Source organism: Eptesicus fuscus, chromosome 14 (genome assembly GCF_027574615.1).
Source record: "Eptesicus fuscus isolate TK198812 chromosome 14, DD_ASM_mEF_20220401, whole genome shotgun sequence".
In the NCBI taxonomy this organism is placed as follows: domain Eukaryota; kingdom Metazoa; phylum Chordata; class Mammalia; order Chiroptera; family Vespertilionidae; genus Eptesicus; species Eptesicus fuscus.
Window position 1 is genome coordinate 71,902,636 of NC_072486.1, and position 13,235 is coordinate 71,915,870.

General features: G+C 37.9%; 1 protein-coding gene across 1 annotated transcript in view; it reads right to left on the reverse strand.

The window, feature by feature from the left end:
* Nucleotides 1-13,235, reverse strand: part of CFTR (CF transmembrane conductance regulator) — a 194,069-nt gene that overhangs the window by 116,227 nt on the left and 64,607 nt on the right. The window contains exons 8-10 of the mRNA XM_054726453.1: nucleotides 10,924-11,170; nucleotides 8,565-8,657; nucleotides 3,365-3,547 (exon numbers count right to left, since the gene is read on the reverse strand). Coding sequence (XP_054582428.1) covers nucleotides 3,365-3,547; nucleotides 8,565-8,657; nucleotides 10,924-11,170 — 523 coding nt within the window. The remainder of the gene's footprint in view (nucleotides 1-3,364; nucleotides 3,548-8,564; nucleotides 8,658-10,923; nucleotides 11,171-13,235) is intronic.

Below are 13,235 nucleotides of genomic sequence, written 5' to 3' on the forward strand. Positions count from 1 at the left end.
GCCACAGAGCTATATTTCAGTTGTGGTAGAGACAGTAGAACGGAAAAATCCCCACACCCTGTGGGAGATGTGGCAAGCCAGCCTTCAGTCAAGGGTACCCAGTGGTGCAGATTCTTATACTAATTTCACTTAATTAAAATAATTCAAGGATGTTTCCTAAATGAAAGATGCCTAATGTACATTAGAACAAAAAACCATACCATTTTCTCAAAGACGTTTAATTAAATAAATGTGTAGCTCTGATTTACATCTCTGATTTGATTCCTTTATGTCCTTTAAATTTATTTCCTAAAGAGATCAAGTGTTTCATCATTATCTGAATGATAGCTCATATTCTTAAAGATCACTATAAAGCCTTCTCTTCTCCTGACAATGAGGTTTGAACCTTTACCTATTTTTGCTTTCTAACCTACGACAAAAGAAAGTAGCGGGGTGGGGAGGGCGGGAGGCTGACCAGCACTGAACAACTTAACATTCTTATGTATTTTCTTCAAAAAACTATCCCACTTAAAAATTTTCCCTCATAATAAATCATATGTAAATCTTAGTCCATTCTCCAAAATTCTTTTTTATTAAATTTACTAGAGGCCTGGTGCATGAAATTCGTGCACCAAGGGGGGGTTGTACCTCAGCCCAGCCTGTACCCTCTCCAAATTGGGATCCCTCTCACAATCCAGGACTGCTGGCTCCCAACTGCTTGCCTGCCTGCCTTCCTGATTGCCCCTAACTGCTTGCCTGCCTGCCTTCCTGATTGCCCCTAACTGCCAGCCTGGGGCTCCCTCCGTGGCCGGCAGCCATTTCTGTTGGGGTTATAATTGAAACTTTGTAGCCTTAAGCGGGTGGGCCCGGCCAGGGTGTGCGGAAAGCTTTGCTTCCCCTGTTGCTGGGAGCAACCCTGGCCTGCTCTCTCAAGCTCCATTCTGCCACCATTTATGTTTGAATTTGTTTACCTTCTATAATTGAAACTTTGTAGCTTGAGTGGAGGCTTAGGCCTGGCAAGGGCAGGCGGAAAGCTTGGCTTCCTCTGTTACCTAGGAAACCTTGCTCTCTGTGGCTGTAGCCATCTTGATTGAGTTAATTTGCATACTCGCTGATTGGATGGTGGGCGTGGCTTGTGGGTGTGTTGGAGGTATGGTCAATTTGCATATTTGTCTATTATTAGGTAGGATTGGGATGACATTAATAAGGTCCTATAGGTTTCAAGTATACATTTCTATGATACATGATTTGTATACCAAATTGTGTGCCCACCACCCAGTCAAAACTTCTTCTGTGACCATATATTTGCCTCCCTTTACCTTTTATTATAGCCCCACCCCCTTCCCTCTGGTAACCACCATACTGTTGTCTGAGTTTCAGTTTTACATCCCTCATATGGGTGAAATCATATGGTTCATAGCTTTTCCAACTGACTTATTTTACTTAGCATAATATTCTCAAGGTCCACCCATGTTCCCAAATGGCAGTATTTCATCTTTCCTTCTTTATCTAATCCTCTATTGAAGGACACTTTGGTTGTCTCCATGTCTTGGCCACTGTGAATAATGTTGCAATGAACATAGGAGTGCATATATCTTTGTAATAAATGTTTTAGAGTTTTTCCGGTAGATCCCCAAGAAAGAGATTACTGGGTCATATGGTGACTCTATTCTGAATTTTCTGAGGAACTGCCACTCTGCTTTCCATAGTGGTTGTACCAGTTTACACTCTCACCTGCAGTGAATGAGGATTCCTTTTTCTCCATAGCCTCTCCAACACTTGTTATTACCTATCTTGTTGAGAATAGCTATTCTAACAAGTGATAGCTGGTATCTCATTGTAGCTTTTATTTGCATTTCCCTAATAGCTAGTGAAGTTGAATATTTCTGTTGATCATTTGTATGTCTTCTCAGAGAGGTTTCTGTTCAGGTCCTCTGCCCATTTATTAATTGGATTATTTGGTGTTGAGTTAGTTGTATGAATTCTTTATATAGTTTGGATACTAATCCCTAGTTGGAGCTGTTGTTTGCAAATATCATCTCCCATTCAGTTGATTGCCTTTTGTTTTGTTGATCATTTCTTTTGCTGTGCAAAAGCTTTTTAGTTTGATATAGTCCCAGTCATTTGTTTTTGCTTTTACTTCCCTTGCCTTGGGAGTCAAATTCATAATATGCTCTCTCCAACCAAGGTCCATAAGTTTAGTACCTATTTTTTTTTCTATATAATTTATTGTTTCAGATCTTATATTTAGGTCTTTGATGAATTTTTAATTAATTTTTTTACATGGTGATAAACTGTCATCTAGTTTCATTCATTTGCATGTGACTTTCCAATTTTCCCAGCACCATTTATTGAAGAGGCTTTCTTTTCTCCATTGTGTGTTTTTGGACCCTTTATCAAAAATTACTTGCCCATATACATGTGGTTCTATTTCTGGGTTGTCAATTGTGTTTCATTGGTCTGTGTGTCTGTTTTTCTGCCAATACCATGCTGTTTTGATTATTGTAGCTCTGTAGTATAATTTGAAGTCAGGTAGTGTGAGACTTCTGGCTTCATTCTTTTTTCTCAGGATTGCTTTGGCTATTCGGAGTCTTTTGTGATCCCATACAAATCTGGAAATTGTTTTCTTCTATTTCTTTAAAATATGCCATTGAGATTTTGATGAGTGCTGCAATAAATCTGTATATTGTTTTGGGTAACAAGGCCATATTAACTATGTTGATTCTTCTAACCTATGAACACAGAATATATTTCCATTTCATTATGCTTTGTAATTTTCAGTATCTAGGTCCTTCATACCCTTTGTTAAGTTTATTATTAAGTATTTTATTCTTTTGGTTGCATTTGCAAAAGGAATTGTTTTTGTTTGTTTTCTTTTTTTCATTTCTCTTTCTGAAGTTTCATTGTTAGTATATAGGAAGGCAGTGGATTTTTGCACATTGATTTTGTATCCTGCGACTTTATTGTATTTGTTTCAGAATTCTAATGTCAAAAAATGCCTGTATGGTTACATGGGTAAAATCTAAGCCATGATTTTCCTGGACAAGTTCTGAAAAAAATGTGTGTGCCACAGACTGGTAAAAATTGATGGTTCATTTGTTCAATAAAGTTACTGAATGCCCACCTTGTACAAGACACTGCACTGAGAGCTTTACAAAACTGAAAGATGTAGAGAAAGTCACTGGTAATAATAGGAAGAAATAAAGGCTAGAGGATGTTATCAGTGGAATAATTTATATTATAAGAAACACTATATCTAAGCATTATCCTAATACCAATGTAAACAATTCTTCAAAATACCTTTTTACACTACAGACAAACTAGAAAAAAAAGAAGAAATGCAGGCCAAATTAAGATCTTAATGATAAAGAATAACATAAACTACCTTGCCTGCTCCAGTAGATCCAGCAACTGCCAACAGCTGTCCTCTTTCTATCTTGAAATTGATATCTTTCAGGACAGGAGTACCAAGAAGTGAGATGTTACTGAAGAAGACGCTGTTATCACCATTGCAAATGTTTCTGGTATTATAGTTTTGTTTTGCATTCTCAAATAATTCCCCAAATCCCTGTTAAGAAAAAAACAGAGATTTTAAAAAGTCAGCTTTCCAGATATTTTCAATAGCTATTTATTTTATGTATGATGAGTTTGAAAAGCACATGGCCCATGATCCATACATTATAGCACATAATTATATAGCCCATCATTTCTAGAGCACATGATCCAAAACAGTTGAAATGATAATTATGGCATTTAATAATAACCATTTTAATTTCTTAAATTATTGCTAGACATCAAATTAAATTAAATATGCCTATTTATCTATATAAGTATTTATATATACACCTTCTCCTGTAGGTTGGGTACATAAACATTATCATTTAATCCTCAGCATAATAATAATATATGTGCCAAGATTTGACAATCCCTTTCTTTCAAAGCTGTAGACTGTGATTCAGAGAGGTTAAATGGCAAAAGTCACATAACTAATAGGCTACAGTGGAATTACAGCCCAAATCTGACTTCTGCTCTATCATGTTAGTAGGACCTTCCTCTGAAAAGCTCAAATTATTTCTTTAAGTAGTTATTATTAAACATAAACATGCCCTGGTAAGTGTTGCCTCATGGTTAGAGTATCGGCTTGCACACAGAAGGGTGGCAAGTTTGATTCCTGGTCAAGGGCACATCCCAGCTCCAGAGGGGGCGAGTGCAAGAGGCAACCAATCCACATGTCTCTCTCACATCGATTTTTCAATCTCTCTCTTTCTCTGTCCTCTCCCCGCTGCGGAAGGCAGTTCCTCTCCCTCTAAAATCAGTGGATAAAATATTCTCAGGTGATGATTAGCAAAAAGCAAACGTCAACGAAAACCATAAAGGTGACAGTATTGCCAGATTATTTGAATGAATTCCATTTACACAAGAAGGCAATTGTGTCTTACCTAGCTTAGAATAGATTTCAGAAAGGAGTTGGAGGATAAGGGATTTTAATTAACTATTTATTTGATTGCTTATTTAATTTTTAATAATTTAATAAATTAATACACATTAACTATCTTCATTTTTTAAATCTTTATTGTTGAAAGTATTACATATGTCCCCCATTTCCCCCCCATTGACCTCTTCTAGCCTGCCCCCACCCATTTTAAAGTAAAGTTATACTTTTTGAGATAAAGTCAACTGATTGGCTTGACAATGAGAACTGACTACATAAATTTATTTGTCTTCCATAAATTGAATACATTGAAAGTGCAGCTCCCAAGTTTTGACAAAAATCCATTTAACACGCATACAATAAACAGGAATGACATCTTTTGCCACCACTTAAACTTATGTTGAAAAATTTATAAGCCAACTTAAAAATGTGTCAGAGGTTCATAGTTTTTCAAAATCCTCTTACATTTGAAGATTGCTGCTTTGAGTCCTTATGTTATAGATGGCTAATGGCCCCTCAGTCATCAGACAACTAAAAGCAAAGCTTTTAAGAAATAAGCAATTAAGGTGTTAAAAAATGAGCCCTAGCCCTAGCCAGTTTGGCTCAGTGGATAGAGCGTCCGCCTGGAGACTGAAGGTCCGGGGTTTGTTTTGGTCAAGGGCACACACCCAGGCTGTGGGCTTAATCCCCAATAGGGGGCGTGCAGGAGGCAGCTGGTTAATGATTCTGTCTCATCAGTGATGTTTCTCTCTTTCTCTCTCCCTCTCCCTTCCTCTCTGAATTCAATAAAAATATATTTTTAAAAAAAGGTAGAGCCCTGGCTGGTTTGATTGAGTTGGTTGGGCATCTTCCTGTGTACCATAAAGTTGACAGTTTGATTCTTGGTCAGGGCACACACTTGGGTTGCAGGCTTGTTCCCTGGTAGGAGGCGTGCAGGAAGCAGCCAATTGATATTTTGCTTTCACATTGATGTTTCTTTCTCTCCCTCTCCCTTCCTCTCTCTCTAAAAATCAATTTTTAAGTGTTAAAAAATGATACAAAGCTATTTGTTATTCCCTTATTCATTTATTTATCAAATAAATTAAACTTATTGAGTATCACCTCTGTATTAAAGATAACTTCAAAGAATCCCACATGGGAGACTAACATGAATAAATATTAATATTGCAATGTGCTTAGTGCTACAACTGAAAATCATACCAAGTCCGATGGGAGTACATTAGAAGGAGCAACCGACTCAGCCTGGAGCTTGACCAAGTAAATGATCTACACACTAGGCTATAAAGGATGTAAGTGGGACTTCATAAGACCAAGGAATAGTATATGGATTCTAGGAAGATGGATCTGTATGCACAATTATTTAGGCTTAAAAAAAGAAACTATGTGTCAGGAATGATGAGTGGCTAGGTCAGATACATATGACAAGATGACAAAGGCTGTGCTTGCTAAGGTGGGCAGTACAGGCTGTTAAGGAGATTGTGTGGCATGCTTAGAAGGACTTTTATCCAGTAAGATAGACTCAGACCAATGGCAGGTTATTGTTCATAATAACTTTGATTTCTAATTACAGAAGTAAGATACTAATTTCAGGAAATTTGGAAAATATAGAAAAGCGGAAAGAAGAAAGAAGAAATTACCTATAGCACTACTACTGAGAAAAAAACTTTATCATTTCAACTGATATCCCTCCACTTTTACATATAATATAAATGTACATAATATATAAAACCATATATAATTTTTACATTACTAAAAATTGTATATAAAGTTTGTGACCTGCTTTTCTGACTTAAAACAAATGATAAAAATTTTCATATACCATTAGCATTCTTCTAAATATATTTTGGTTGCAGGATAGTATCCAAGAGTATGTATAAATTATATATATGTACTTTGCTACAAATGTGGAGTACATTTTTTTTAGTATAAATTTTGACAAGTGAACTTTCCAAAGAGAACTTGACAAGTGAACTTTCCCAAGTCCTTTGGAAAGTAGTTCAAAATTTTCCTCCATCAATATATGATAGTGCTAGTTTTTCAAAAACCCTTATCAACACTGTTGCTTTTGTTACTGTTTTGTCCTCTTTTATAGTTTTCTAAGTGAAAATGGAATCTCACTATCAGAGCTTAGCCTTATTTATTTGCTCCCTAGTAAGGCTGAACATTCACCATATTTATGAACCCTATATAGCTGTGAATGGAATGATTTTGATAGTCTTTGTATTAATCTCACTTTTTGTTTCATCTTCTCAACTAGCTGAGTCATGGTTGACAAGTCATTATAACATTCTGAGCTTCTGTCTCCTGAGTTATTGAGGGTATTGATGAGGTAATATATATAAAGTTGTTTTGTCTACAGTAAAGCAATAGTCACTCTTTAAAAAAATCAGAGGCAGTGTGATGAGTGGAAAAGGGCTCTGCAGTCAGAGAAACCTAAGCTGATCTTCTAGCTCCACCCTATCTAGTTGTATAACCTTGTTCTAGTAACTTAAACTTTCTAAGTCTCAGCTTCCAACACATAAATAGAAAGTCTACCTACTCATAGGTTTGGAGTGAGGAAAGAGTCATATATAACTCATCAGGGACTTACCTCCTGGATAACTGGGTCAATGATGATGTCATCAGAGGAGAAAAAGGATACACTGGAAACTTGGGGAGTGAGAAATGTGAAGGGCTCGAGGAACATGTAGAAAATTTGGAAATACATACATGAAGCTCAGGAAAGTGGGGCCAGAGATTTGCATTTAAGAGTCATTAACTTCTTGTCCTCAAGGGTGAGCCACAGAGAGCAGGAAATGCTAGGAGACATAGGTGGAGACTCAGTGGCCCATCACTACTGAAATAGCAGGCAGGGATGACTAGAATTCACAGTTGAGGATACAGTATTGTGGAAAGTGAGGATACAGACAGATAGGAGTCAATGGTTCAGTGAAAGGGTTGTAGATGGTGACATTTGGGTCTAAAATCCGGCTTCAGCTCTTGACAGTTGTGTGAGCTAAGCCAGGTCCCTTCACCTTTCTAAGCCTCCATTTCCTTATCATTGAAATGAAAATGTTAATATTACTAAGTCATAGGACTATTATGAGAATTAAAGGAGACAACACATACTTTTAGGAGAGTGAAACTGAGGACTTTTGTCTAAGAGTAGGAAAGCAGTTGTTTGAAAACAGTTGTGAAAATGTCAAATGTATTTTTCCTTCATATCTAGAAGGGCATTTGAAATTTCTAAAAGCAAAAAATATCAATCTGATCCACACACTTTTCCACAAACAACTTCGCTAGTCAGATAAAGAATTATTCTCTTGACCAGAATCCTAATAAAAGATAGTTTTAGGTAAAGTGGAAAAAAAAAGAATTATTCTCTTACCTATATCTTAAAACATGAAGTAAAGTGAAGCTCTGGTGACCATGTTGCTTATAAAACAAATTTAAGATATTGTATAGTACGTAGAAATAGAACATTGGTTTCATAACTCCTATCTTTACACAGATATTAGTGAGAAGAAATAGGAACTCAACAGGGTTTCTCAATAATCAGATATTGTTTTATGAGAGGCTGAAAATCATTGATAATATATTTTCTGACTTTGAGAAATATGAGGATTGTTTAATAATAAATTAAAATAAGCACAAATCATAGAAAACCATACATGGGTAGAGATCTCATACATCTTTATGTTGACTGGAGTCTGTAAAGCACTTGGACTGGAACTTGAGATCAGATAAGGTAGCATTTATTGAGGAATTATTATGTGCATGGTATTCTGCTGGAGACTTTACATAAGTCTGTCAGGTGAATATTAATATTCCCATTTTACAGATGGAGAATCAAAGGCTCCACAAAGTTCAATAACTCGACCTAGATTACACAGATAACAAACAGCAGAACCAGGATTCAAATTCAGCCCTACCCAGATCCAAAATCAATGAACTTTGTATTACTTCCTGATATGTTATGTTACATGACTCAGAAAAATGTAAAGAGGCTTCAATAACATCTTTAACATTCCTGAGCCTCTACTTCTTAATCCATAAAATAAGTGGAGTGGTTCGCCTTCCAGTTCTAACCTCATTTTCATTGTCCATTAATATGAAAATGACATTCACACAAAAAAATGCTTAACTATTTAAGTAATTTTTTTTAAATTCTTACCTCTTCCCAGAAAGCTGTTACATTCTCCATCACTACTTCTGTAGTTGTTAAGTTATATTCCAATGTCTTGTACTCTTGCTTTTGTAAGAAATCCTGTTAATAAAAACAGAGCAAAAATATTGTTGTTATATTCTAATCCTATCTAATAAAAGAGTAATGTGCAAATTGACCGTCACTCCAACACACAAGATGGCTGCCCCCATGTGGACACAAGATGGCCAGCAGGGGAGGGCAGTTGGGAGGGACCAGGCCTGCAAGAGAGGGCAGTTGGGGGCGATCAAGGCTGCAGGGGAGGGCAGTTAGTGGTGACCAGGATGGCAGAGGAGGGAAATTGGGGGCTACCAGGCCTGCAGGGAAGGGCAGTTGGGGGGGACCCAGGCCTACAGGGGAGAACAATTGGGGGGGACCAGGCCTGCAGGGGAGGGCAGTTGGGGGGGACTAGGCCTGCAGGAGAGGGCAGTTAGGGGTGACCAGGCCTGCAGGGGAGGGCAGTTAGGGGTGGCCAGGCCTGCAGGGGAGGGCAGTAAGGGGCAATTGGGCTGGCAGGGGAGTGGTTAGGGGGTGATCAGGCTGGCAGGCAGAAGCAGTTAGGGGCAATCAGGAAGGCAGGCAGGCGAGCAGTTGGGAGCCAGCAGTCCTGGATTGTGAGAGGGATGTCCAACTGCCCATTTAGGCCCCATCCTACTGGGATGGGGCCTAAATGGGCAGTTGGACATCCCTCGAGGGGTCCCAGATTGGAGAGGGTGCAGGCTGGGCTGAGGGACACACCACTGCCCCCCGTGCACGATTCATGCACCAGGCCTCTAGTGTTTTATAGAACTTACAAAGCATCCTGCATTAGCCAATTTGCCTCAATTAGGACAAAGAGAAAACCAGTATCTTTATCTTTATAGCTTTTTAGAAGCATCATTAGCATCACTTCTCTGGGTTAATTGAGGGTGTGAAGATCTGATATAACTAATTTTAAGGCATCAAACCTTGATTCTAAAAGGGCCCTATAGAAACTCCCATTCACAGTGTTCTGAGGGCAAGTGGGAGCACAAGGAAGAATTAAGCCCAGGCATCCTGAAGTCTTCACCACTGGAGGTAATGAAACCAGCCTGGTCCTTGCCTCACTATGCCCCTTTCTTCTTAACTTTTCTCTCTCTTGCTACCTCAATTTTGGTTTCTCTCTTTTTCTCTAATTTTTTTTCAAGATGTGTTCCTGTTCAGTGGCCCCTCTCTGTCTCTGTGACACTTTCATTTTCTCATTTCTGGTCTATAGGTCTGTTCTCTCTCTCTCTCTCTCTCTCTCTCTCTCTCTCTCTCTCTCTCACTCACACACACACACACACACACACACACACACCTGTGATGGGTTAAGAGAAGAAATAAGATTAGTCCAAGACCTGCTATGGTTTTGAGCTACACTCATCAATTTGCCTAAATTGCAGATCTCAAACTCACATGTTTGAAATATGATAAAATTAGGGAAGAGGACCCCTTTACTATATATTCCAATCCTTCAAAAGAGGCTGAAGATACAATTTATTGCATATGTGACATCTCCTCATTTTTAAATGTTGGCAAATAATTCTAATGTTTTTGTTCTTTTTAATGTGAAGGTCAAATGAAACTCGTCTAGGGGCCAAAATTAGGTCCATGGGCCACAATTTGCAAACTCTGGCCTAGATTAAATAATGGCAGAACCAGTGAAAAGTGGCTCACCTTTCCCCATCACCTTTATGTATGTCACAATGACTTATTTTCTGGTTAAATATTTAAATAGTATTTTAAAAGTATAAGAAAAACATTTTCACCTGCATATTAATTATAAAAATCACATACAAGTTCATAGTAGTGATTAAATTAGCTTTGTATAAACTTGAGTCTCATCACTTGAGGACTTTAGAACTTTTCTTCAGAGCTACCAGCTACATCAGCATTGCTGAGGTTTTAAGGTAACTCATGTGATATAAAATACCATTTGCATCCACCATATTGCCCCAGGAAATACTTGGAAAAGTTTGAAGTGAACATTCCTAGAATTAGCTGGAAAGTTTTTTTAACTTCCTGGTAAATCTGCCACCATCTTTGTGCACATTTGCCAAGTTCATGAGAATAACCAATTGATTGATTACTTGAATAAAATTCCCCAAAATACAGAAACAATATTCTCTGCAATTGCTTTGACTTGAGAGGATCTCACAGGCTTTTATTTTATTTCAATAAACTTTCATTACTAGGGCTTGTTAGACCACATATAGATGTCAAGAGAGAAAATTCTGAGCATCAAACAGGCCCAAGAGAGTCTGCCCACTATTAAAGTTCTAAACTATTCTAAAATCATTGTATACAATGCCCACTAATGGTACATTACCTGTATTTTGTTTATTGCTCCAAGAGAGTCATACCATGTCTGTACAGCCCAGGGGAATTGCCGAGTGACTGCCATGCGCAGAACGATGCAGAATGAGATGGTCGTGAATATTTTTCGAAGGATGACTCCTTTGTTCAATGCATAGGGAAGCACAGATAAAAACACCACAAAGAACCCTGAGAAGAAGAAGGCTGAGCTATTGAAGTATCTCACGTAGGCTGCCTTCCGGGTCAGTTTCAGTTCTGTTCTATAAAACAAAACAGTAAGATTTGGATGCTCATTTCCTTTGCATCTTGGAATCTGAACACAGGTTCGCAAGGCTTTGTGCCCTGGGGCAAGTTAGTTAACTTCTCTGGGCCTCACTTACCTTATCTGAAAGAGGAATAGAAATGAATGCATCAGTGTTTTGTCCATAATACCTGTAAATATTATTTCTAAACTGTAACTACTAAGCTCAATTATTATTACATTATTTTCACACCTTTATCACTTCATTATAATTAGTAAGATTAGTGAGACTTCGATAATTTTTTGTTTCTTGGTTGGTGTTTTAAGTGATTAGGTGTAGAAATGAGGACAATGTTATAAGATTTATGAAAAAAAAAAAAAGAGACAATTCTGTGGTTCCCTAATAGCTTCTTAGCACTTCAGAAATTCTAGCTTGGCTTTGGGGAACACTAAAAATAACATATAAGCCACAGAGGAGTGTTTCTCAAATGTTAGCGTAAGTAAAAATTACCTGAGAAACTTTTTGAAATACAGAGTCTCAGGCCCAGCTTTCAGAGACATTGAGTGAGTGAGTCTGGAGAAGGCCTCAAAAAAAAAAGAACCCAAGTGATTCTGTTGCGGGTGGTTCTTGAAAATTATGAATGAAAATCCTGCATCCTCTTTGTCTCTCTCATTTCAGTATAATTATTTGCAATCACATTATACTTCTGATCTGAATCTAGGCTAAACCGCAAATGTGAACTTTTTTTTTTTTAAAGACACAGAAGAGGTTTAAATGCTCCAACCAGAAAACAGGAAGTGCAGAGGTGAGAACAGAGGACAATACGGCCTTCAACTTTGTCCCATTCTTCCAGGACCATAAAAGCTCGGGTCACGTGATTCTCCTGTTCAGCTCTTATAAGGGAAAGAGCAGTGGGGACACAGACAGTAGAGGGTCCTGGTGGGAGGGAGAAATAGGTGTGCCTGGCATTTGGGTGCTACTTTCACACATTTGCATAACTCAGAAAGGTTCTCATTCTTAAGAGATAGAATTCAGAGGGAATCTTCTTTTTTTTTTTCAAGTTTAACAAATGTAATCTTGTGCCCTAACTGGTTTGGCTCAGTGGATAGAGCGTTGGCCTGCGGACTGAAGGGTCCCAGGTTCGATTCCAGTCAAGGGCATGTACCTTAGTTGTGGGCACATCCCCAGCAGGAGGCAGCTGATCGATGTTACTCTCTCATGGATGTTTCTAACTCTCTATCCCTCTCCCTTCCTCTCGGTAAAAAATCAATAAAACATATTTTAAAAAATGTAATCTTGAGCACTCTGATGAAGAAAATAGAGTTCAATGTGCCCAACCTAGATTCTGATTTATAGTCTAATGCTTACTTTTATTGATTATTTGGCATTGAAGACAGATTATGAGTTTGGAATCTCACTGGGGTTTGACTCCTGGCTGTGACAGGAAAAGCGATGCCATCTTAAGTAAATTGTTCTTCCCTCTGATCCTTCAGAATCCACATCCGTAGAAGGGAAGCATACAGCTTCCTGGTGGAGTTGCTGTCAAGATAAAGGACTTTTCAGCCCAGGGCCTGGCACTTGGAACTTACTATGTTGTCTTTAATCTTCACCCAAGAAAGACTAATACTGGCTCTGCTGATATTAATAAAATGCTAGAAAACACAGTTTACAAAAATGTTTATAAATCTGTCAAAATTGTTGTTGAAATGTATTAGAAACAGTTGAGGAAAATGGAACAAGTGTACTATAGGAAAAGAATAATGGATTCAAGAACATTTATAAGAATCACCAAGAAAGCAGTGCTCTCCATAATAAAATCACTCACACTTTATGAGTCATAAAAATATTTTATCAGTTTCTTATAAAAAAATTGAAAGTGACTTTATCACCAGAGAGCAATAAAGGAGTAGATAATCTGTATTTTAAAAAGTTTCTCAGGTAAGTTGTACTTATGCTAACATTTGCACAGCCTTTTGCCCAGTTCAACAGTGGCCCAAGCTGAGGTAACTTCCCCTTTGAAGTGCATCCTACCAATCTCTTCCAGAACATTATATTTGCTCTTCTGAATAGAAGCAATTCTTGC